We start from the raw sequence: 25832 nt of genomic DNA, 5'->3' as shown, positions 1-25832 counted from the left end.
AATAAACTATTTCCATTGCAGTTTTGCGAAATACAACTTTTCCGAACTGCCTGAAAAACGTAAAAAAAAAAATTCCGATATATTGGAGTTTTTGTGAAGTTTACATGTTTCCATTGACTGTATTTTCAATTCGCAATGTCAGTTTGTGCAATTTGAAGGATAATAAAAAAAAACGCAGCTACCGACTTATTTACATGGTGAGACTGAATGGGCTCATGATGGGGCTTGTACACACAATACATATTTCAATTCTGACAATCTACTTTAAATGTTCCCAAACCACACCGATTCTGCTGTAATATGAAATCCCCCCTACTTTGCATAAACCTAATTGTTCAGCACAATGTCATTTGCTCGTATTAATCATATTTCTAATTTGGATTGCCTGGGTTAGTACAATTTGCATGTGTCATTGTCTTTAAAAAGTGCATCTGTATGAGTTTTACTTGCAAATGACGTTATGTGCAAGGCTATGATGGTGGGATCATGACAAAGGCCCTGTGACAGGGACCTCACTCATTGAGCCCAAGAGATGTGTTGCACACCCATAAAACTAAATCAATGATTATCAACAGTCCTTTCTAGGGCAATAATCTAACTATTTTTGTTTCTTTTTTCAGTTTTTATGAATCAGATGTCACTTCATAATATCATAATAACATCTGCACAGGTTTTAACAACCCCAGAACCTGTTAGCATTGAAGTAGCTACAACACCAGAGGACCAAAACACATCCTCAGAACCTGTTAGCATTGAAGTAGCTACAACGCCTGAGGTCCAAAACACAACCTCAGATCCTGTTAGCATTGAAGTAGCTACAACGCCTGAGGTCCAAAACACCACCTCAGATCCTGTTAGCATTGAAGTAGCAACAACGCCTGAGGTCCAAAACACAACATCAGGACCTGTTAGCGTCATAGCTACTACAATTGGGGCCCAAAGCACAGCTTCAGGTCTTGTTAGCAGCATAATAGCTACTTCATCTGAGGTCCAAAGAACAACCTTAGAACCCGTTAGCACCGTAGTAGTTCCATCCGTAGTTCCATCCATCGTCCCCACCTTGAACCCCACCCTGGCGTTATCCATTCCTCAACCCACCTTGCAGTGTCTGAGAGGGGTTCTCACAGACAGTGGGGTCTGCCTCTGCCCTGATGAATGGACCGGAGACATCTGTAACATAAGTAAGTTCATTTCAAGATAAAAGATATCACTGCTTTTTATGAATGCCTAGAGCAGAGGTGTCCAATCCTGCCCACTCTCAGTGAAAAGGCTACAAAAGTGTTCACTGGGGTGGTACCTTTTTAAAAAGGACACATACGTCCCTAACGAGTGCATAACCTCACAGGTACATATACATATTAGGACGTTTTTAAAAGGGACCCGTACCAGTGACAGCATTTGTACATTTGATATCTCATGTTTACAGTAGTTTATTCTTCTAAGAATTATTCATGCTTGCTTGTTAATGAATGTGCTGGACCATACGCAACGCAGTACAACACGCCATATTCAGCCTGCTGCCATGTTGATTCATAAACGAGGTTGTGAGGGATGGATGTCCAGAGTGTGCGCTTTAAACCTACTGTATCAGGATACTGGTCATTCAGCCATCAAAACACAAAAAAATACATAGTATTACAAATGATTGAAGATTTAAAGAAAAGTAAACATGCTTACCACATGAGAAATTAGCGATTAGCCAACAGATATTATATACACAATGCGCTATTCTCATCTCAAAAAAGTCATATGTCCCTTCTAATTTAAACAATTCATGTTTTCTGAGGTTCTTTGTTCTGTGGAAATTTGTAAACTTGTATATCTAATGTGTTTTGATCAACCTGATCTCACGAATTTCCGCGGCACAGTCACAGAATTTTTGGCAAAATTTTCCGTGGCATTCTCACGGCTCTCGCATATTTCCGTGGCCCTGCCACGCACTTTCTTTTCTGTGGCATTCTCACGGATTGGTTACTCAACAGTTTTGTCCTATTTTCTTACAATTGTCGTTTCGGTTTAGGGTTAGATTTACACAGTGTCGGCGCCAGAGAATACAGAATGAGGGGGCCTCCTGTTTTACTGTGGGGGCACCTGGTTCACCTTATTATTATTTTATTATTATTATTATTACTACATGGCACTGTAAAATGCTTGGTACTGATTGGCCAGTCGCAACATTCAAAGGTATTTTATTCCTTGAACAACCGCCTGAAACACAGCCTCACCCGGGTACTGCGAGCGAGTCACGTTAACAGAGACAGTTTAATACCTACGAATTAATACAGAATAAATATGCATAATTAATCACGTATATGAGATTGTATTCACAATGATTAAACCGAATGTTCGTCTTTTGACTTTTAACTTGTTTTAACGCGTCTGGAAACGTTTTCCCAGAAGGTTTGTATTTCTTTAAAATAAGCTAATAAAAGACATCAAATCAAAATGTTATGTCTATATATTTACTCATATAGCAACTAGCCGTGAAATTAGCGGGATTGTTACAGCCAGCCAAGTTGTTAAATAAATCCCTCACTATAGTAAAACCATAACTTATAAAGACGTTAAAGTGCAAGACTGGATAACTCACGCAAATCATAAAGACCAGTACATAACCAAATAACAGCAAAAGAAAACAATGTTACTGACATATCTAACACCAGAATGAACTATGCGTTTTACCTTCAGAAGAGCTGCAGGCGACGAGAGGACTTTTTTGAGAAGGTCCTTTTATTTGTCGCGAAATTTCTTCGTCTTGCTCAAATGCCAAGACTTACAAGTATTATTTAGACAGAAAATGAGTTCTCACGCATGGCGATTGAGCCCCCGAACGTGACAGTGGCTGCGTGTATGTAACTGGCTGACTATGTTAGCATTGCATTGTGGGTTAGTATTTTAATTATTATTTTTTATTAATTATACTCCGAATTTTAATCAGTATTCATTGTATAACCAAATGTATTTGCAGCACATTTTTTTTAATTATTAAGTTCATTGTTATTTTGAGAAGTAAGGGGGCACAGTGACTCAAGTGGTTGGGCCATGCCCCCTAGGGCCCACTCGTGGCGCCGACACTGGATTTACATAAAATGACATCCCTACCCAAACCCAACTCTAACCCCAACGCCAGGCGACAATTGATTAAAGTTTAGAAAATATAAAAGAATACATCAGAAAAATAGTATAAACCAATACTTAAAGTGACATACTTACGCAAACACCAAATCTAACCCTAAACCGAAGCGACAATGGTTTGAAAAAGCAGTTGAGTAACCAATCCGTGAGAATGCCACGGAAAAGAAAGTCCGTGGCAGGGCCACGGAAATATGCGAAGATCTGTGAGAATGCCAGGGAAAAATGAACTTTGTGAGATCATGTTCGATAGCTGAGTGATCAGCATCTTTATACAAAACAATAAGTTTAAAGCGCGTGCTCTGGACATCCATCCCTGACAGTCTCAGTTTGAAGAGAAAATGGAGGCAAACTGAATAAGGCGTATGTCTCCCAAAATGTTATTGTTGCAGGTATTTTCTGTCCAGAGGAAACACTAAATGGTTTCACCTTTCCACTTACTGTGCTTGGTCAGCAAACTATTTTAACACAGCTACAGCTATGCCCTCAAGGAACATTCAATGGTATCCAGTGTTCTTTTTTTAAATGAAATGTACTTGCTAATGTACTGTAAAATCTTACTATGTTTTAATCCATGTTTTTTGTGTTTAGCAAGTGTACCAAAGGCGACAGCTACATGCCTGAATTCCACACACTCATTTGGTGAACTGAAATTAATAAATTGTTCCTTGACGTTGGAAAACCTTCAAGGTATAGTCAATGTAAGTTATAATCTTTCTTCGTATCACCGGATATGCCAGTCATGTTTTGTCTCTGGCTGAGAAAAAGTCAGAGTGGAAGACATTTTGGCTATAGTTGATAAAAAATGTCATAATATAAAATTAAATTAAATGTCATAATATTGAAAAATATCAAATAGATATAGGCTAACTGTTTACAAAATTCCATGATTTTAACTCCAATTAACTTCCCTTTAATTGCCAAGTTCATAACTGATTTGGGGAAAAACACACAAAATGACTGATTTTCCATATAAAAGTAATTGTGGACTATTTTGTGGTAATTGTGAGGTTTTTTACTTTTTCACAGTCTTGGGGATGTCAAAAACCAGCAACAACAAAACCAAAACCATCAAAACCAACATTGGCTTTGATGCAGCTTTAGTTTTGTGCATCATCAGATTTATTTTTTTTCTCTCACATTTGTTGTTCGTGGCTATTTTTGCCCCATTGACTTCCATTAGAACGACTTTTTTATTGCAAAGCCACGACATCATATAATCATGAATTCTTGATTGTTGATGGTTTTTCCTTTTACAAAGAGGTAAAATTTGTCATTTTTACTGTTGATCACCATTTGGCACCGTTAACCCTTTAGTAGGTCAGAATGCAAAAAGCTTAATTTTTGGCTTTTACATTGTGTGTGTGTGTGTGTGAAAAAAATTCTCTAAAAACTGTTCTCTGCATACGATTTATGAACATCATTTATTATGAACCAATTTGGAAAAAAGAAAGAAAAAAAGATGCTGCACAAAAACTAAAAATGCATCAAAGCCAATGTTTTTACTAATCTTTGACATGCCCAAGACTGTAAAAAAGATTTTTAAAAAATCCAGTAAACGATCACTTTTTATATTGAAAATCTTCCATTTTGTGTATTTCCCCCCCAAAACAATGACATCAATTATGAAATTGGCAATTAAAGAGTTAAAATCATGAATTTTTGGTAAACATTTGGTAGTTTTGATCAGTACTGAGGTTTATTAACAGATTTATGCAACAAAAATTACAGCTGTTTAATTTTAGTGGCTTTTTTGTCCATGAACAACCCGAAAGGGTTGTGAATTTGCAACACACAAGGGTTAACACAGCTGTATGTATGGTATATATATTGTAATTGCCAAGTCTTATCTGACCGACAAAATTTGATTGAATTTTTTATATTTAGGCGAACGACACATCAATGAATGAGAACTGGTTCATTGCTTCCAGTGTCCAGATGCTCACATCCAAACCAGAGCAACTGACCGCTGAAAATATCACATCAGCTGCTAAGATTGTCTCCAACCTGCTGACCTCCGGTGTGTTGAACAAGGCAAGCATTTCTGAATTACACAATCAGTTGGCTTCTATGGTAGCAATGTACAAATGTTAAAAAAGCATGTTTAGACCTGTATACTGTTTGCTTTATTTCAAAGACGATTGCATTGGCAGCGGTGGCCACCATTAGTCAGCTGATGGATGCTGCTCGAAGCCAATACTCTGAAGACTCATACGCAGCTGTTGAGAAGTATTTACACCTACAGAACCAAAATATACATGTTTTAACAAACATACAAAAATTCCCTAGAAATAATATTTAACAGCAAAGCATAAACAACTCACTATGTGGTGACAAATACATACCACATTAGTGTTATATTATTGTAATAACAATGACAATAGTTGTAACTACAGTATATCTCAAGCAGTACACTTTCATTCAGTTTGAAAATTAGTTATGTTTCATGCTCTATTTTTAGTCTTACTGTGACTTTGGAGGAATTTGCTTTGCGCATGAGTATGAATGATACAATGTCTGGTGAACTGGTGCAGCCAAACCTGGCAATAAATTTTATTAAAGTGCCGATGGGGACCCCACAAATAGAATACTACTCACTGACAGGTGAGTCCAGTACCCCAAAATACACTCCTAAATATAAAGATGCGACATTTTGCCATAGAACCATCATTTGTGGATATATGGTTCATAAAGGACTTTATCTTTATCTACATGGTCAGAATATCTTAAAAGACACACATTAAACAATGTAACATTTCTCTAGGACCTTCAGAGTCCTTTAGCCCCGACAAAATAGGTCTTGGCGCAGAGGCATTAACTGCATCCTCTTCAGGACATCCTGCTGAGATCCATTTAACTCTCAACCTGCAACAACATGTTCAGAAAAACTTGGGTATGATTTTTTTTATCGTTCCTCTGCTTATTTTGGTGACCATTTCAAAGACAGCGTTGAGAAATATTGGTTTAGTACACGTACCTGCCTCTCCTTCTCTTTTGTAGAGAACCAAAATGTAGGTATTGGAGTGGTGCTGTATGAAAATGATAACTTTTTCAAGGCGAAAAGCTTTACCACGCATATAGGCACCAAGAGAAGGGTGGTCTCCGCCAGCCTCACGGACCAAAAAATGCTTGATCATGTAAAATTCATGATCACGTCCAAGGTAATTTTATGAACTGTTGCATTCTATATGACAATAAATTTGTAGTTATATGCACACAATTATTTTATTAAAAAATATTTATACCTGTTTTGTGAACATTTGCTTAAATTATGAATATTAAATAATATTTAAAATTGAATAAAAGTTAACATAGCTGTTACGCAGACATCGTATGTTTCCAATTGTTTCCAATGGAAGGGCCTGCTTTTCAAAATGGCATTTTTCCATGCTAATGAATTTTTTTTAGTTTTGGGTTAAACGCTCATCAATGTCACTTTTTACTTGGCCTTCCAATCACAGTGAAGGAGGGGCGGGACAAATATCACAACAATTGACCGGTGCATCGTTCAACGACTTTAAATAAAGCTGAAGTATCATAGCATCCAAAGCCCACAGTCAGCGTCCTCCTGGCGTTTTCAACGCGTTTAAACGATTTGGTGTACACGCCCCCATCACAAGAAACACATTTTTGCCTATTTTCTTTCAATAGTTTTATTAAAAATAAAAAATCATATAATTTGTCTTATACACATAAATAACAATAGCGTAAAATAGTAGCAGTTCTCTTTACTTTCAGTGTTGTAGAAAGGGCATAAATGTAAAAACCGTATTTTCCGGAATATAAGTCGCAACAAAGTCGTATCAGGTAAAAATGCATTTTAAATAGGAAAACATTTTTTATAGTCCATCCAAGCCCAAGAACAAACATTTAATCTGGAAAGGCAAATTATTTAACTAAACAATTGCACACAGAACAGCAGGCTGAATAGGTGCTCGTACATGTTAACGTAACATTAACATTTATTTATCGAACACAATAGCATATCAAACATACCTGGGATGCTGAATAGGCTAAATTAACATGACAAGCCAAAGCAAGTTCAGAAAGGTCCTGAAGTCATTCTACATAAATACAAGAGCAACATAGAGCGGACTCTTGCGGCTGCATTTAAGTCGCACGTGACTAGAAGTCGCAGGACCAGCCAAACTATGAAAAAAGTGCGACTTTTAAACGGTTTCAGCAGTAACAACATAAACAAGCGGCTGTCGTGGTCCGCACGTAACTTCCGGTAAACTCCGCTAAGAAAAATAACAACAAAGTTCTTTAACCGTAGTTTATTTATATAACAAGCAAAAAACAACACGTAGATTACCTAGGAAACCCAAACATTTGTTATTTTCGACGAGGCATTTGTTTAAGAGATCAGTTTAGCAACTAGTCAGACTATTAAAAAAACGAAACCGGAAGTTCGGATCCAGACGTGTATCGCGTCAGCGCACGTGTGTCCGATGAAACCGTCTATAGATTGTTTCATTGGAAGCACGTGATACATGTCTGGATCCGAACCTTACTTCCGGTTTCGTTTTTTTTAATGCTCTGACTAGTTGCTAAACTGATCTCTTGAACAAATGCCTCGTCGAAAATAAGAAATGTTTTGGTTTCCTAGGTAATCTATGTGTTGTTTTTTTGCTTGTTATATAAGTTATATTTTGCTTGGTCTATAGTCCGGAAAATATGGTTCATATAGACAGATACAAACACTGCCTATTCAATGTGACCTGTAATGACCTTTTGTTTAAACTTTCAGAACATATCTGGCTTAATGCCCCACAGCTCTGCGTGTGTCTTTTGGGACTACAATAATAAAGACTGGCGCACTGAGGGTTGCTACAAAATACTCGCTCCCTCTGGAGGTGTGGAGTGTAAATGCAACCACACCACCAACTTTGCAGTACTAATGGTTAGTTGAATCTATTCATTTATTTGTAAAACTTACTGCAAATCGCTATAACAGTATTTTTATGCTAAGCCTTTGTGAGACTTTGAATCTCTCTTTAACACTCATGAATCCTACTGTACCTCCAAACCTAACATCACTGGCGTAAAAGCCAATCGTACTAAAACGTACGAATAAGATTGTTTAAATGCGAGTTAGCACCTTTTTGTTACAAATTGTTATGAATTGCTATAAGATTGTGTTGGAAAACAAGCAATCAGATGAAAGAAAAATACGTAAATGCAAAAGCCATTGAAACTTAATCATTTAAACAATTAATGTTCTTTACAGAGCTATGAAACAGATTACCAGTATTCTGAGGCACTAAACTGGATTAGCATTCTTGGATGCAGTCTGTCTCTTGTGGGATTGATACTCACTGTATTTTATCAGATTATAACCAGGTATGTACAGAAAGACAAATATCACATCACGGTTAACTTCTTGTGGTCAGTGGATAAATTACAACTCATAAATCAAAAAATTCTTACTTTTTTTTGCCAACCCAGCATGATATTGGACTTATCCCATGCCTGAAAATATTATTGTATTATCTTTTAATGGAATAGTAAAATTTTGTAGTTTTGCTTATTTTAAATAACCACGGCACACCCACTCTATAGGAAAACAAGAGGAACCAACTCCACTGTGCTCTTAGTAAACATTTGCGTGTGCATGACCGTCTTCTACCTGCTCTTCGTTTTTGGAATCAACAACCCCGTCCAGAGCACGGACAACTCAAAGTCATTGAAGAATATTGTTCCCGCTTCAGACTGGTATCAGGAGGTGGACCAGGGTCCCTGTACACCAATCACGGCCCTGATCCAATACTTTCTGCTCGCCACGTTTATCTGGACCATCATGTATGCAGCGCACGTGGTCCTCCTAATTAGAAATGCCCTAAACGGTCCACCCCGAGGTTTCCGTTCATTTGCCATGACAATCGGCTGGGGTAGGTACATTTAAAGCTGAAGTGCATTATTTTGGCTTCACTTAATGTATATTTAAATACATACTAAATATGTAAATACATACTCTAAAAGTATTTATCATATGTTTCATGTCTTAGGTCTGCCTGCGATAATTGTTGTAATTTCACTAAGCACCACCTACAGCTATGTAGACCCTTTAGGCTATCGACAAAAGGAATTGTAAGTGAATCATTCAGCCTTATTTTTTTTTACAATTTACATGCATACACTTATGCAGATGGTATGCATTATGTATAGTGCCTTTAATTAGGGATCGACCGATATGGATTTTTCGATGCCGATACCGATTTTTGTTTCATCAGCCTTAGCCGATGACCGATACAGGCTGCCGATTTTCTTTAGCCGATATTTGGAGACGATACTGATTTTGCTCACTCAATTTACATCATGAAAATTATGTAAAAAAATGGCACGTTGTTAAAAAGAGATGTTATTAGTTTGGACAGTTCTTACATTTATTTAAGTCTAGGACTAGTCTAATCCCTGTCCGGGAAACCGCCCCATAGAGATAAGAAATAAAAACCCGCTTTGTTCAGCTATGATCAGCTGTTAGGCCGAGCTTTCGATGTTGTCATGAAAAGGTTGGCTGTTTTTAGTCACATGACCTGCAATCACTTGCGGCTTTCAGCACTCTGTCTGTAAATAATGGCGGAAAAAATCGGCGAACACGGCAGCCATGTATCGGTCGATGCCGATACACATAAAACTCGCAAGTATCGGCCCGATATATCGGCCGGCCGATATATCGGTCTATCACTACCTTTAATGTTTACATTTTGTCAGTAAGTATGCACCTTTGCACATCCAGTGCAATGCTTTACCAACTACACTGAAAAAAATGATTAATTGAATTTAATCAATTTTTGTAAGGTAAGTGGTTGCAATCAATTTATTTAAGCTACATTTAAACAAAAGTTTTAAATTTTATTTTACGTTACTAATCTTTTTTGTTTAAATGTAGCTTAAATAAATTGATTGCAACCACTTACCTTAAAAAATTGATTAAATTCAATGGATCATTTTTTTCAGTGTAAGCTATAATATTGAAGATTATCTTGCATTTAAGCTGCTTTGAAACAATTAAACAATTGTGAAAAGTGCTATATAAATAAAATTGAATTAAAATTGAATTTAATTGAAAAATAAGCACAATTTAGGAGATACTATGATTTTAAATGTACGTAATTTTGTAAAATTTATTCTAAGCCTACATCTCCATAGTACATTTTGTATACACTCTACTATTTTTTGTCTGTCGTAGTTGTTGGCTGTCTTCTCTGGATAAGGATGGGAAGTTTGATCCAAAGAGGCCCATGTTGTGGGGGTTCTTGCTCCCTCTAGCGGTCATGCTTGTTTTTAACACAGCAGTTTTGGTCTACTTCTGTGTCACCATCTGCTGTGGAAATCCAAACCTGAAGAGGTATGTCAGAATATTAATAAAAAATATAAATATGATTTTAAACAAGTCAAAATGTATCTGTAATATTTGTGACTTACTGTTACCACTACCATATAAACTAATGTTCAGGTTGGTTGTAAAAATCAATGCAATTTTTACTTTTTCAATGAAATAAATACAGATACATTCATCATAAATGACTAACTCTGCATTCAAGCTATACATTTTATCTATGCATCCATTCCTTGGGTCTCGAACCCATGACCTTCATGTAGCTAACACCATACTGTACATACCATCAACTTCATGACATTTTAAAGGAAAACTTTTTTATGGCACTTATTTTTTTCAACAATTTATGTGTTAGTAGAAAGTTGTTTTTTGGGATATTGGTCTAAATGGGTTATGCGTATTGTCGAAATTCCTGCTTCTAGATTTTTGTAAATGTTTCTTTCTGGTACACTAGTGTAAAAAATGAAAACCGGCTTTACGTCGTCATGGCAGAGTTTAAATATTGAATATAACTTTGCATAGATAATCATTTATGGGCGGTTTCCCGGACAGGGATTAGCCTAATCCAGGACTAGGCCTTAGTTAAATTAGGAAATATAACTAGTTTTAACAAATATGCCTTACTAAAAACATTACCTGTGTGCATTTTAAGATATGTCAGTGCAAGTTGTTTTCAGGTTGGACAGCTCCTAAAAATGTTTTAGTCTAGGACTAGTCTAATCCCTGTTCGGGACACCGCCCCTTAATCATTTTAACATGACAAGTATAAGTGTTATAACTACTTTTTAAAAAATCTAATGAAAATCGACATTTTTTCATGTTTAAGTGCTATAATTGGGTCCCCAGTGCTTGTGTCAACCTAGAAAATGTGAAAAAGATCAACCCAGTAAATCAGTTTTGGTAAACCATTCTCTGCAAGCATGTGAAAAAATAGGTCATTGAAATTTGGCTCCCCTTGTGATGTCAGAAGGGGACAATACCGCCCCTAATCTCCACTATCCAACCACGACACTGCCATTTAATGCAGATATCAGCTCATTTGCATTTTAGAGGACACACCCAAAACGGCACATTTTTGCTCACACCTACAAAGTGGCAATTTTAACATGCTATAATAAATGATCTATATGGTATTTTGAGCAAAAACATCACATACACACTCTGGGGACGCCAGATTTATTTTACATCTTAAAAAAGTCTTGTGAAATGTTCTCTTTAACATTTATTTTCCATGCTTAAAATTCTGCTTTCTATTGATTTGGCTGTCAAAAGATTAATCGCGATTAATCGCATACAAAATAAAAGTTTGTTTTTGCACAATATATATGTATACAGTATACACAGTGTGTATTTTTTGTACATATAAATACACACACATGCGTATATGTATTTAAGAAACATTTACATGTATATAAATATATATTTAGATTTTATATATTTTATTACATATAAATAATAATAATTAATAATTATAATAAAAAATATATATACATAAGCAACATTTTTCTTAAATGTATACATGTATGTGTGTATTTATAAATTACACACGATACACACAAATATATAATGGCAAAAAAATATTTTGTATGCGATTAATCTTTTGACAGCCCTACTATCGATGTAAACAAGATGAATGTTTGGTTTTACAGATTGGCACATAAGTCAAATTGATTGTCTTTGGTAACTAACAGCATATTACAGATGCTGTTAATGGTGTTGAAGTTTCAAACATGATACAGATTAAGTACAGAGTTCACATGATCTGTATTTGATGCTTCATTTTTATAACTTAAATGTTTATGTGAATAGTAGATCAGCATTAAAGTACAATATGTTGCAATGATTTCTAAACATTTATTATGATTCTTTAGCTCACGAACGACTCCTATAAAGAAGAAGATCCTCAGTAGCTTCTCTCTGGCCGTTGTACTTGGTTTGTCTTGGGTCATTGGCTACTTTGTGCTCATCACACATGATAAAACGCTTTACATCATTCTAAGTGCAGTCTTCTGTATTTGCAACGCAACACAGGTGTGTTAATGCACTTTTACTTATGTTCATTCATTTTCATTTACATTAATGTCATAATAGTTGAGATGTATGTGTAGGTATTATGATATTTAATGATATGATATTTTAATGCATTAAGCCTATTACAGTGTTTCGGTAACACTACAATAAGGTTGCATGTGTTAACATTGATGCAGTGCTTTAAGTGGGCCGGAACGCCCCGGTACTCAGTACCGCCACTTCTAAAAATAGCTCTTGAGCGTACCACCACCTCTACGTGCGCCCAGAACGTGCTTTTAGCGTACAGGAACGCTCATCTGTTTAAAAATCAGAGGTTTAATTTAATCATTTGGCTGCGCTCCGCTTTTCAGAGCGCCCTTAATGTACGCTTCCTAATTCGTTCCACCGAGAGCAGAGACTACATTACCCATACACCCTTGCGTTTACAAGTTAAAAGCGCATGCGTCCTTCAGTCAGTGTCAACGTGCTCTGGAGAGGTGTGTGTTTGTGTGTGAAACGCGCAACCATAGCTGCTCGGTTAAAATGAAAATACAATGAACACGTAATATGCCCTCCTTGTTTTAGACTCTGAGTAGTAAAAGAACGCCGTCAGAATCAGAGGACTCGCTGACATCCCGCCACCAAGCCAGAATGATAGCTGCAGGTCAGACGCAAGCCTTGTAGGTACGTGATATAATCTCCGCTGTCGGGGCTTTCAGTTTGGTTCCCCTCGACGCAACTTCGGATTTCCTCAGGCGATGTGCAGAAAACATTCTTGAAATTGTAATATACATTTAGTTTAATTGCTAAACTAAAAGTAAACGAAACTTCAATGAATTTGAACGACGTGCACAGTAGTTTTACCACCCGCAAAATGGAAAACAATGGGACAAAATAAATGACTTTAATAAGAGTTTCAAATGGCCAGTATTTTGTTATTCTTGACCCCATAGACATGGTCTTGGTGTCATTTTAAAGTTTTTTTCAAGCTTTTTCTATCTGAACCACTAGTTTTAGCATTTAACCATGCTGAAAATTTTACTCACATATCTTACCTTTTGCACATTTTATTTATGTTCAAAAACTCTTTCTACAGTAGCTCTTTCTAATGGTATTTTTTCAAAATCCTTTTGCACATTTTATTTATGTTCAGTAGCTATTTCTAGCTCAAGCAAATCCACAAATTTATAAAAGGATTAATTATTTTTTACAAGGTCGTCTGTTGACTGCTAAATATAAAACCCCTTCAATATAGGAGTCGAGTCAGCAAAAAAAAAAAAAAAAAATAGAGTACCGGCACCTCTTTTGGGCCACTTAAAGCACTGCATTGATGTATTAGCGAACACCAGTGATTTATTCATCTTCATGTAAATTTCAGCAGTAATACATTTATAAAATCAAACATCATAGTTAATGGACAATATACAAACATTAACAATTGTACTGGATTTAAATAACATTAACAAAGATTAATAAATGCTGAAAAAATATATTGTTCATTCTTAGTTATGTTCATATTAGCTAATACATTTACTAATGTAAACAAATACAAGCTTATTGTAAAGTGTTGCCAGAATTTCTTATGTTTGGAGTGATTGTTGACTGACTGTACTTTTTTGTCTTTTAAAAGGGCATTCAGATTTTCATTTTTTTCACACTGAAGCCTTTTTTTGAAGAAGAGAGTTCATTATAAAATGGATTCTTTATCAAGGACGGAGGCATAAAACAGTGCAAGTTTTGGACAACATACATCCATGAAACACTTGGTATTTCCCTTTAATCGATAGAAAAGGATTTGTCTGGATCGTAACTCAAAGAACTCTACTTTCATTTTTTTGGACAAATAAACCGAAGCTATTTTTAAAATTGAATATGAATATGTCTTTTGTGTGTTCAGACTTAATAGAAATCTTTTAAGCAAAGTTGGATTTGCTATACGAAAGTAAATGTCTTTCTTTTTATAAAAAAACAACCATTGTACAAATAATGCGCATATTCCTTCCCATGCTATTAGGTGAAGTTAAATTAATCTGACATGGCAATACAACAACACTTGTCAAAATTATAACAAATAGCATATTCTTTCCACTAATCCCCAGCTGGTTTGGTTATAATGGTTTATTTATCTTATTTTAGTTTAATATATTATATTTATTTTATCCATTTATTATATTATGTGTTTGCTTGTGTACGTCTATTGTGAATATGCTGCAAACTCAAGTAGTAAATAAATACTATAAGTAAATACTAAACTAAAACTTTACATCCACTGCTATGACTGGCTAACACTATTGCATATTAAAATGCTGCTGTGATGTACTTTGTGTGTACTTTTTTGTGACAAAATCATGTACAAAATATGATTGTATGGTTTCGCCATTTCATTGTCTGGAAACCATTTGTCCCTCTATTTTAGTTTTATTATAGTAAAAGTGTAGTAACCATGTTTTTGGTGTATTGATTACCATTTGTATGTAATAAAGTATTTTGTAATAAAGTACGTTGACTGTAGCAAAACCATGGTTAATTTGTGGTTACCATGATTTAAAGACAATAACAGCATTATTTGTAATAAAACCATGGTTCATTTTTATAGACAGTGTGAACAATGTAATATTTCTACCCATTCTCATGAGTTGCATATAAATAGCACACATTTTAAAAGTCATGCAATGCATATGCCAAATTCCAATTTTGCGTGAATATGATACGCCAGTCCTTCACTTAATACGAAGTATCTTTTCATGACATTTTATGTATTGGTTTCTCAATTTTTTTCTATTTTTTTAAACCGTTGTCGCTTTGGTTTGGGGTTAGAGTTTGGTTTTGGGTAAAGATGTCTAAAATATAAAGGAAAGTTGTTCTAACCCCAAGTGACAAAAAATGTGAAACCAATAAATAAAATGACACAAAAACATACGTGCGCTTAGTAAACTTAATAACTGTGTGATAACTTGACTAAGTTATAAAGTGACGTATTTTCAAAGGCATGATATTTATACGCAGTTCATGAGAATGGGTTGGATATTTGCATATCTAATGCTGACGTGACTGAAATGATTGTATATTCTCTACTGTTATAAAGATAAAAACAGGGTCTTTCCTGGGTCAAAATTGGGTCTTTGGGATAGTGGATGATGAATATATTTATAACACACAGTAAAATGTACCCCATCCATGTGAACAGAGAGCCCGAAGTGCTAAGAACTATTTTATGTGTAAAATTTTCACTTTTAAAGCCAAGTTAGGGAAAACTGGTCTTTCTAAAGAGTTTTACAACCTCATTCAAATTAAACTGTATAATGCACATGCATTTATTAGATACAGATACCTGTCACTCTTGCTGTAATCATTTCTTGACCTCTTTGCAAAAAAGCTGTGAGTTCATTGTCGGACAGATCAGTAGTTTTCAATTCAATTCAGTAGTTCATTCAAATTAATTGATTCAATCGAGTCATTAGTTAGGGAATCGATATTAGCGGATGAGAAATTTGAGACCCCCCCATTTTGCTTGCTAAAATATATTTTTCAATTGTGAGTTGTATTATTCCAAACATGAACAAGAAGAATCTTGTGTTTTTTGAGGTGTGATTATCTTTAGCTAAAGACAGGGAAGGGTACACAAATCTGGATAATCCTTCGGTTTTGGATGAGAAAACTCTTGATAAATCTTTTTAGAGCCAACTGTTAAAACTTGTCTACTAATTATGTTATATATATATATATATATATGATGTAATCTCTTGGCGATTATGAAAGCAAATTATTTATAATCATAATTTAGAAGTGTGATAGGGCGCCAATTCTCAATTATTGTTGAACCTATAATTCCCTATGGAGAAACTTATAGAGATTGTAATTGGACAAAGTGACGTCACAGACCAAACTAATCAATAATGACGTTCGTTGAACGCTGTTTTTATTATTGAATATTAATGACTATTCAATTAGTTGTTGTAGCCCTACACTATTCTGTGAATGCAACCAACATGTGCAAACTTTAATGTTGAAATAAGATTGTAATTATTTTAAATTAATTGATTGATTGATTAATTGATTTACATTTCAGTAGCATTTGTTGTGCTACTGTTCTGTAACATATAATAACCTCTGCCTGTCAAAAATATTTCCTTGTCCATGTCTACTCTGACGTTTGTAAACCAGGCATCGCTTAATCAAAACCCCACAACCAGACAGTCAGTCTCAGTTGTTCAATAGTCTTCAGGTTTCATGTTAGTAATAGGTTCATTTCATTAAATGTTTAAATAATGCACTGTTGTCTGATCCTCATCTTTATCTTAGGTAAGTTTGGTTTTTAATATATTTAAACTATTATTTAAATGAATAATAATAATAATTAATATGAAAGCAATGATAATTAGCATGAAAATATTAATATGTAATGTTTTCGATTATAGATCAATTATGCCTATTTTAGGGTTTCAGTAATATTATTTATTTGATGAGTTTAATTTGTTTTTACTGACATGAATTTTAGTGCACAGTACAGTAAAGCTATTTTACTTTTCATATGTATTTCTGTTATCTATTTACACAATCTGCATGACTGACATGTTCTTCTTTGCATATTACTATATCCATAGTATAGCCATTGTTTAAAAGTTCCCATGAAAATATGTTATGTATTAATTTGACTACCTAAAGTTCATAAAAGAAGACTGTAAACATAGAATAATACAAAAAATTTAGTGACGGTACTATTTTTGCGTCTCTACAGTTGTTACCAAAATAACTTATTAATGCTTTTTCTTTTAGTCATTTACTCATTTTTATGCTGTTCCAAAGTTGCATTTCTTTGTCCTGCCATTTTCAAAATAATTTTGAATAATGCATGGTCAATAATGCATGAAATGACGGTCTGATACAGGAACTGAATTCTTAAAAAAAAGGTGCTACAAAAGGTTCTTCACAGCGATGCCAATAAGAACCATTTTTCGTTCTCGAAATAATATGAATTTGTGATTATCCAAATGAAATACGTTCACCTATTTCTTTTCTGTAGATCAGATTTTTGACCAGTAGTAGTATGCTGTATAAACAATTTTAGGTTAATCCATCTCTAGTAGCAAAAACATTACTCTAGATTATCTAACTTTAGATAAGGTTAGCAGACTTGAGGGTGGTTCATGAGAAGCATAAGCTTCAAACTGAAGTGTTATGCTGATAATCTGAAGTCTGGCTAAAAAAGGCTAATAATGATTTTGTGTCTGTAAACAGCTGTTTTTGAACAGGGTTGGTCTCAACAAAATAACAAACATAACAACGAAATAAGCAACATCTCAAAACTTCATGTCTTTACAACCAACATCCCAACCCTGGTGTGCCAAAATGGAAACCTTGTAGATGGGTTTTGCCTCTGTACAGATGATTGGAGTGGAACTTCCTGCAACATTCGTAAAACTATTAAAAATATTTCATAATATGTAGCCATTTTTATCTTCATCCTCTATAAGACTTTTTCTATATCAAGATTTGGTGACATTATATAGTCCAAATGTATCTTAATGGTCTACAGAATATAAATAAAGCAAATCTTGTTTGATAGCTTTGGTATTTTGTACAGGGAAAGTTTGCCCAAAATGACATAAGTCATATTGTCGCTGTCCGATGAAAACCACTTATGTCCTTTTTGCCGATTTTTAGATTTTTCGATGGATCGAATGTCCAGGTTCATTTCCGTATACAGTATGCTTCATATATCTAAATGGCCAATGAAAAGTTGTGAAATCATGTCATCTGATTTTCACGTATATCCATTTGGTGTCAAAGCTGTCAATCACGGCGCGTATATCCTCCCTGTGGAAGCATCTCGCCGGTCTCGTGAAGTTTCATCGAAGCTCAGCACTGGATAGCAGAATAAACATAGCCTGGTGAGACAATAGGCTTGTTTGAGATTAGCAAATTCTGCGCAGAATCGATCACCGGTGATCAGCGCAAGATGCATTCCGGTTAGAAAAGTGTCTGACTTGCTCTAATGTCATGCTGACGTGTGCAAAATAACTTGCGCGATGGAGAGGCGGGCTCGTCGGATTCTATAGCCGAGCGCAGTTGCTCTCCACCGACTGCATTAACGAAAAGCACGATGACAAAAGACTTGCTGACGACACAGCTTAATGCTCATTTGCCCGGGAATGTCAGCTGTTGACTTTTTAATTCTAAAAACTCCACTTCCTGTAGTAGTTTTTTATTTATTCAACTTGTTCTTGACTTATGACATTTATATTTTTTATAATTTCCTTTAAACTTTTGTATTGGTGCTGTATTATTTGTACTGTGTGCTGTTTATATTTCACACAGAAATGAATTTGTATTACGTCTAGACTTAGATTACAACATTTACTACGAAGCCTTTTCCATTAATGAGCAGTTCACCTTTGTTGATTCTCCTTATAAACATCTTAATGTAAATGCATTTGTTGGTATTTCAGTTGCATCTATTTAATCCGCGATAAAATCCGCGAACGCAATCCCTTCCATTGCTGACATTTGCAGTCCACAACACAGCGAGATTCACGAAGCGTCCGGCTTGCCTGCGCTTTTTTCACTCCTCCCCTCACTGCAGCCGGCTACTCTCACCTATATTTCAGGCGAGGCAAGCTGCAGCTCAAACAAGCCTAAAGACTTTCCTTCATTGAGGTAAACGTTTCCCCCCTGACGCCAGACGTACGTCTAGGAGTGACAAAATTACGGTAGGACAGTGCAAACAAAGTATCTGTCTAGCATCACCATCTCAGTGTATTGATTCATTGTCCCTTCATAGTTTGCAAGAGACATTTAATAAATGTATAATTAATATTAAATAAACTAAGCGTATTTAATAAACTAAGACGCAGGCTATTTAATAAACTGAGCGTATTCATCTGTCAAGATGAAACGCGACTTGGCCATTCTAATTGCTGATTGGAAGAACGCGTACCTGTATCGACCACCGTTACTGTAAAATATGCACGTATGTCCATTTAAACTCAATTTTGGTCAAATGTGGATTATATCATTACACTGGCAAGAATATGGTTACATGTAAAGATGTACAACACTACATTCAACTGCTTTTGAAATGCAGTGTTTTTTTCACTTCCTGAAAAGTAACTGTTTTGGACATACGTGAGTTTCATCGGGCAGCGACGATATACAGAATATAGACGGTTTCAAAAGCAACGACATAAACAAGAGGCTTTTGTGGATGAAACGCAACTTCTGGTAGACTTCCACAAAGAATAAGCAACAACAGGGTCATTTTACAGTAGTTTATTTCTAATAACAAGTTAAACAAATGACAAGTAAATTATCTTAGTTTATATTTCTTGCATATGTACTATTAAACTGAGCTAACGTTACTGTGGAAAATAATGTATACAATAGCCTCTTTCACACTGTAACTAGAGTAAATTACCATGAAATTACCAGAATTAATTTACCAGTAAATACAAAAATGTGCTGTTTACACGCAGTGACGTTCTGTCTTTTTACTAGTAAGACATCATTCACACATCAGTATCAAAATACCGGTAAACTCTGAGAAAAAGCGGAAGTTACCTGTGGTGGGCAGCCGGCGAGCTCAGTGTTGTATTTATAAGCAATGGCGGGTTATGACTTAATATCCACGGCCCGTGTTTTGTTTTTTTCACATCTGTGGCAAACGCTGACGGTCGTGAGGTTGCTCGTCACCAAACAACATTGTGTTAAGCGACGTCAAACAAAACCTGCACATTAGACTTCACAGAGGGTGTGCCGAGGATGTCGGCACTTCTGCAAATAGATGGTAAGCTGTTTTAAACAACTTTGGTAAAGAAATGTGGATTTTTATCTTTCAGGTGTGCTCGACTTTTAAGCAGTGTGTGTGTGGAAACGTCCGTAAACAGTGCGGGTAAACGCGTCATCTGTATTAAAACGTTATGATTGGCCTGAAGCTGCCAGCGCGGTCTGCCGTTGTCCATTCTTAATGCCGGTATTCTATATTTTTTGTTAACACATAGCACTTACTGGTAAATCTTACAACCTCTCTTACTGGTAAATTGGCAGCACTGATTTACCGGAAAGGTTCTGCTTACACATGACCTGTTAACTGCAATTTACCAGTAAATTACCAGTAAATTACCAGGACTGTATGTGTGAAAGGTTAGCTACAGGTCCTTGAATTCTTGCCTGGCTGCCAAACCTTTCTGCATAGTTGTGGTCCATGGTCCTCGTCTCCCCACGTCTTTAGCAAACCGAAACATTTTATTTTCCACCAGGTATTTGTTGCAGAGATCAGTTCAGCCACTAGCCAGACCGATAAATGAATCCGTACCAGAAGATCACTTCGGTTCAGGCCTACGTGTTACCTCGACAACATGCGTGCATTCGATGAAACCGTCTATACATTTTGGGAGAACTATCCTGAAGCATGGTTGTGTTTGATGTTAATTTTGAAGGTTATCAACACTCACAAATGCTTTTACAGCAAATTTCTGCTCTGAACAAGGACCCACAAATACATCCGGATTTACCTTTCCAAGAACTGTCCTAGGCCGGTTTGCTTCATCTACAGAGCTATGTGAAAGGGGAACACCAAATGGTACTCTGTCCTCTTAAACAGCTGCTTTCATGATGTACACTCATAGATTTGAATGAATGTTCTTGAAATATCTCTTCATTACAAGTTTATATTTTCAGCTGGGTTTCCCAAAGCATCAGCCCTCTGTAACATAAATACTCAAAAGTTCGATACTCCAAACATACTGAATTGTACTTTAACCCTGGACGACATTGATGCAGAAGTAAGAAATTAATGTTTCATACTAAACTTACATTAACTTTATCACACACAGAGATAAAATATATTTTAACAGATTGCTTTTTTCATTCAAGATTTCTGGGGTTTCTGTGGAAGAAAAGAAGTCGTTAGCTTCCAGTGTTCAGATCCTTACATCCAAACCAGAACGTCTAACACCCCATAAAATCACAAAAGCAGTGAATGTAACCAACATGCTGCTCTCATCTGAACCCATCGAGTCAATGGTACTTATTTACTTTTTTACACGTCGGTTTTAAAAATCCGGCTTTTTACAGAGTTTTTTTTTACGGTATTTTGGTTTCCATGGCGACACATCAAATGTGCACTGCATACTGGACAGAACGCATTCAGTTTTTATTCATTATAAACATTCTTATTATGGACAAAACCACAATGAATATTATAAACATTAACTTACAAGTGGTCTATGTAGTACTGTTATTCGTTTTAAGAAAACATTTTAATAATATCAGCATCAAAACACCCAAATCCGCATATTGTCACTTCTACGTCACTTCTAAGTCATTAAGCCATGATAAACACTTGCTTTATAAACTGAATTACAAATTTTAAAGTAGAAATGGCAAATAAACTTTTTGAGACACAAAGATTACTACAGTATATGAGTCTGCATGGCTATTAGTAATAGCCTGGGTGCCAGCCGATCTTAGCCCCGCCCACAAGATTTTGTAAACGGGAAGATGGGTCTGGGGTTTCTGCGTTGAGGAGCTACTATGCTAGGACAAACGCTGGTCGAACCAATCAAATTGTCAGGGCGGGCTTTATACGATGATGGACAGATAATCAACAGTAACGTTATGAACCACGTCACCAAAGAGCGCGTGTGTTGAATGGCTGCCGCTGTAGAGTTCAGATGTGTGGATCTGTTCTAAAAGATATCGACAGAGCATTGATTTTAAAAGAGGAACAGAGAAACGCGAGCAGGGCATTTGTTGATGTTTTTGCCGTCCTTCCTATTCGGCAAAAGTTGGTCGCAACTGAAATGGATAACGTTATCACGGCGATGCAACTCAGCGTGCACGACGAGATGGATATATTTAGTGGTCGTCGGAAGCCCGGAATCGTGGTTGCTGAATAAGTGGAGGGACATGCTAGGCTCCAATATTTTCAAGCAAACGTAATGGGTATTGTCGTGGATGAAGTTCACCTAACGTACAAATGGTAAGAGATAGTCTTACTCTATGACTTAGTAAATACTTCATGTTGTGATATAAACGAAATGTTGTAAACATAATAGGTGTTGATGTACATTCGCTAACTCAGTATAATCACAATGTTAGTGTCATTGTAGCGAAATAACTAGCATCTTGGTTGAATAACAAATTTTGGTTGAAAATTACCCTAACACCTTACAAGGTTGAATTTGTTAACATTAGTAAATGCATTAGCTAGCATTAACTCTACAGCATTTTTCATCTTATTTCATGTTATTCTTAGTATTTACTAATAACATTTTAAAATCAAAAGTTGTAACTTATCATTAGTTATTGCAGAATAAACTTACATTACCCTTCTGAAAAAAACAGCATAACAGCAAGACCAGCATATGTTGTGTTTTCGTGCTGGTTTGCTAGTGACCATTAGACCACACAATGTCTGGGTTATTTTTGAACCATAATAGGTAAATATTGGACAGAACACATGCTGGGTTAAAATGACCCCATGCTTGGTTAAAAATGACCCAATTTTGGGTTGTTTTTATACAACCATGGAGTATGATAACCCAACAGATGGGTTAAAACAACCCAGGGTCAATTTTAACCCAGCAGTGTGTTCTGTCCAATATTTACCAATTATGGGTCAAAATAACCAATTTTTAGAGTGCAGCATAATTCCCATGCTGGTCATACCAGCAAGACCAGCATATGTTGTGTTTTGGTGCTGGTATGCTGGTGACAAACAAGCACCAAACCAGAATGGACCAGCATGGGAATTATGCTGGTCTATGCTGTTTCTTTCAGCAGGGTAATAACTGGCATCCACAAACATTAGCAAACAGCTTATTTGTTACATCATGCTAGCTATAGAGCTCATATTTCTGTGTAAGTTCTACGGCGTAGCCTCTGCGTGTTGGTTTTCATACGTCTGCATCATTGTGCGCGTTGACGTGCACTTACACATGCAGACCACTAGTAGGACGTATCCATGTGTGTAACCAACAGTAGCAGTAAAACATCCGAAGAAGAAGGCACTTGGGCAGTATACCCTTCAAAGAAGAAGCAGCAGCAGTTTGCTTTGTATGATTTGAACAGATTAGCTGTGTTGTAGGTAAATGGACAGCGACTATTGTTGCAGCTTGAGTTTATCACTCCTCATATTGACACATCTTTGTTTTAGATTTCAGACGTTAGCAGAAATCCGTATGAGGACCTGACGGGAGGGGTTCTAGCGGACCAATCACAACACTTGCAGTCTGCGTAGAGCTTCCGCGTTGTTACAATTTTACACGTTAGGCTACGCCGAGCTACGTATAGTTTACGCATAGTCTATGGCGTAGCTACGCTGTAGAACCTACGCATGAATATAAATTGCACCTAATGCATTTACTAACGTTACCGAATACAACCTTATTGTAAAGTGTTACCAATATAAATAATTTACCTAATTTACTTTATCCAAGTGTTAGATCAAAATTGCAACTGCACAGTTGGTCAATATCTCGTCAATTAAGAGAAAATATTTCCCTCCCAATGATGCTTTCCTGACAAGTTTTTATGGTAATCTGTTATTCCGCTATTATTCACTAGAAAACGCTCTTATCCAATTTATAAAAAATGAAGCAAAATCTAATTTCATTAATTTTAAAATCTGTATGTTTTGATTATGTTCTGAATCTAATCTCTAACAAAATTCCTTATTTTTATATTTTTAATACAACAATTATAAAATGATTTCTTTAAAAACACCTACCCATATCTAAAAAGTTATAAAAAGTGAACAAATAAAGATAGAATGAAATGTTTTCCCCGTTTTGTTTGTTTGTTTGTTTAAAAGCAAGTCCATGCTCTGAATAATCATTATGTCACATGGAAGCAAATATTAATTCAGATGTTATTACATGATTTTTCATGAACTCTTATTGTAAATTGTTACCAGGGCCGGAGTGGGACTAATTTTCAGCCCTTAGACCGGCCCACTTTAGTTCCAACCTGATCTCACAAATTTGGAAATTTGACATCCTTACCCAAACCCAACTCTAACCCTAACGCCAGGCAACAATGGTTTAAAATTTAGAAAATATATAAGAATAAATCAGAAAAAAATTATATAAACCAATACTTAAAGTGACATCCTAACGCAAACACCAAATCTAACCCTAAACCGAAGCGACAATGGTTTCGAAAACAGGAAAAAGAAGTTGAGTAACCAATCCGTGACATTGACACGGAAATGAAAGTCTGTGGTACGGCCATAGAAAAATTCGGAGATCCGTGACAATGCCACGAAAAAATGAGCAAAATATTTCGTGACTATACCACGGAACTTTGTGAGATCAAGTTGGTAATCCCCAGTAGCCTACATACGTCTGCAAATTGTTTTAATAGTTTCTCTGTGCATCAATATAGTAAGAAACTTTATTCCTTACTTGTGTATTCAATCTCTTTGATGCTCTGTGGAAATGATTTGCATTTTGGTATTTTGCCTATTTTGTCAAGATTCATATAACAGATAGACATACTTCATTTGACTAACCCAGGTCCACAACACAACACTCAACAGCCTTTCCAGTTTTTCATTCTGCAAACATTCACTCACACTTTTTAGCATTACATTCACTTATTTTCCTGAATAACTTTTCAGTCAATGTTTTTTTTAATAAGATTTTTTCCTTTTATAGCCTAGAACTTTTATTTTCTTAAAAAGGCTCTGTGAATGTTAAATGATCTTTATGGAAACATATAAAGCATGACAAAGAACCTTAAACATCACACACTTTCCTGTCTTATCCCAGCCCTACTTTACTGTATATGCCGAGACAGTTATATGTACAACATTTGTTTAGGTTAATTTCCCTTAAGTCTAAACTCTGTGATGCTTTCAAAGCCTTGCTCTGTTTCTTTGGTAATCCTGACCAGCCAAACAGAACAACATTGGCTCAACCAAACACTTACAGTATATAGTTAGGGCTTTATAGATGTTCATGTGTATGACATGTTGTTTTACCCATCTTGCTCTGAGAACTAGAATCTCAATCTCTTTGTTTGTTGTGCAGGATATTGCTGTGTCTACAGTAGCCACGGTCAGTCAGCTCCTGAATGTCAGTCAAGGGAAATTCTCTGATGTCGACCATGAAGCTCTTTCAAAGTATATGACAATATTGCACTCGTTGCACTGCTAGGGTTGGGAATCAGGCTCTTATTCCTAATCTGTGAAAGCGGCATTAAAAATAATGTGCCACTGAGTTTACAGTGATATGGCAAAAACAATGATGTCTTGTTGTGAGCTTGCAGTCAGAATTAATAATGTGTTAAGCATGTCCAGAGCATTAAGTTTCATTTTCTCTTGCTATCCCTTATGAAAATTGACCAT

General features: G+C 35.8%; 1 protein-coding gene across 1 annotated transcript; it reads left to right on the top strand.

The window, feature by feature from the left end:
* Positions 1-313: 313 nt before the first annotated feature.
* Positions 314-14987, top strand: LOC129453079 (adhesion G-protein coupled receptor G7). Its single transcript, XM_055217137.2, has 15 exons — positions 314-1181; positions 3525-3635; positions 3724-3833; positions 5020-5166; positions 5270-5361; positions 5594-5736; positions 5897-6025; positions 6133-6293; positions 7883-8035; positions 8363-8475; positions 8695-9023; positions 9141-9222; positions 10325-10483; positions 12346-12505; positions 14115-14987. Exons 1-15 carry the CDS (start codon positions 626-628, stop codon positions 14175-14177), a joined length of 2508 nt encoding a protein of 835 aa, XP_055073112.2. The 5' UTR covers positions 314-625; the 3' UTR covers positions 14178-14987.
* The last annotated feature ends 10845 nt before the right edge of the window (positions 14988-25832 follow it).

This window comes from Misgurnus anguillicaudatus, chromosome 23 (genome assembly GCF_027580225.2).
Source record: "Misgurnus anguillicaudatus chromosome 23, ASM2758022v2, whole genome shotgun sequence".
Classification (NCBI taxonomy): Eukaryota; Metazoa; Chordata; class Actinopteri; order Cypriniformes; family Cobitidae; genus Misgurnus; species Misgurnus anguillicaudatus.
Note: the sequence above shows the minus strand (reverse complement) of the source record. Positions and strands in the feature narration are given on the sequence as shown.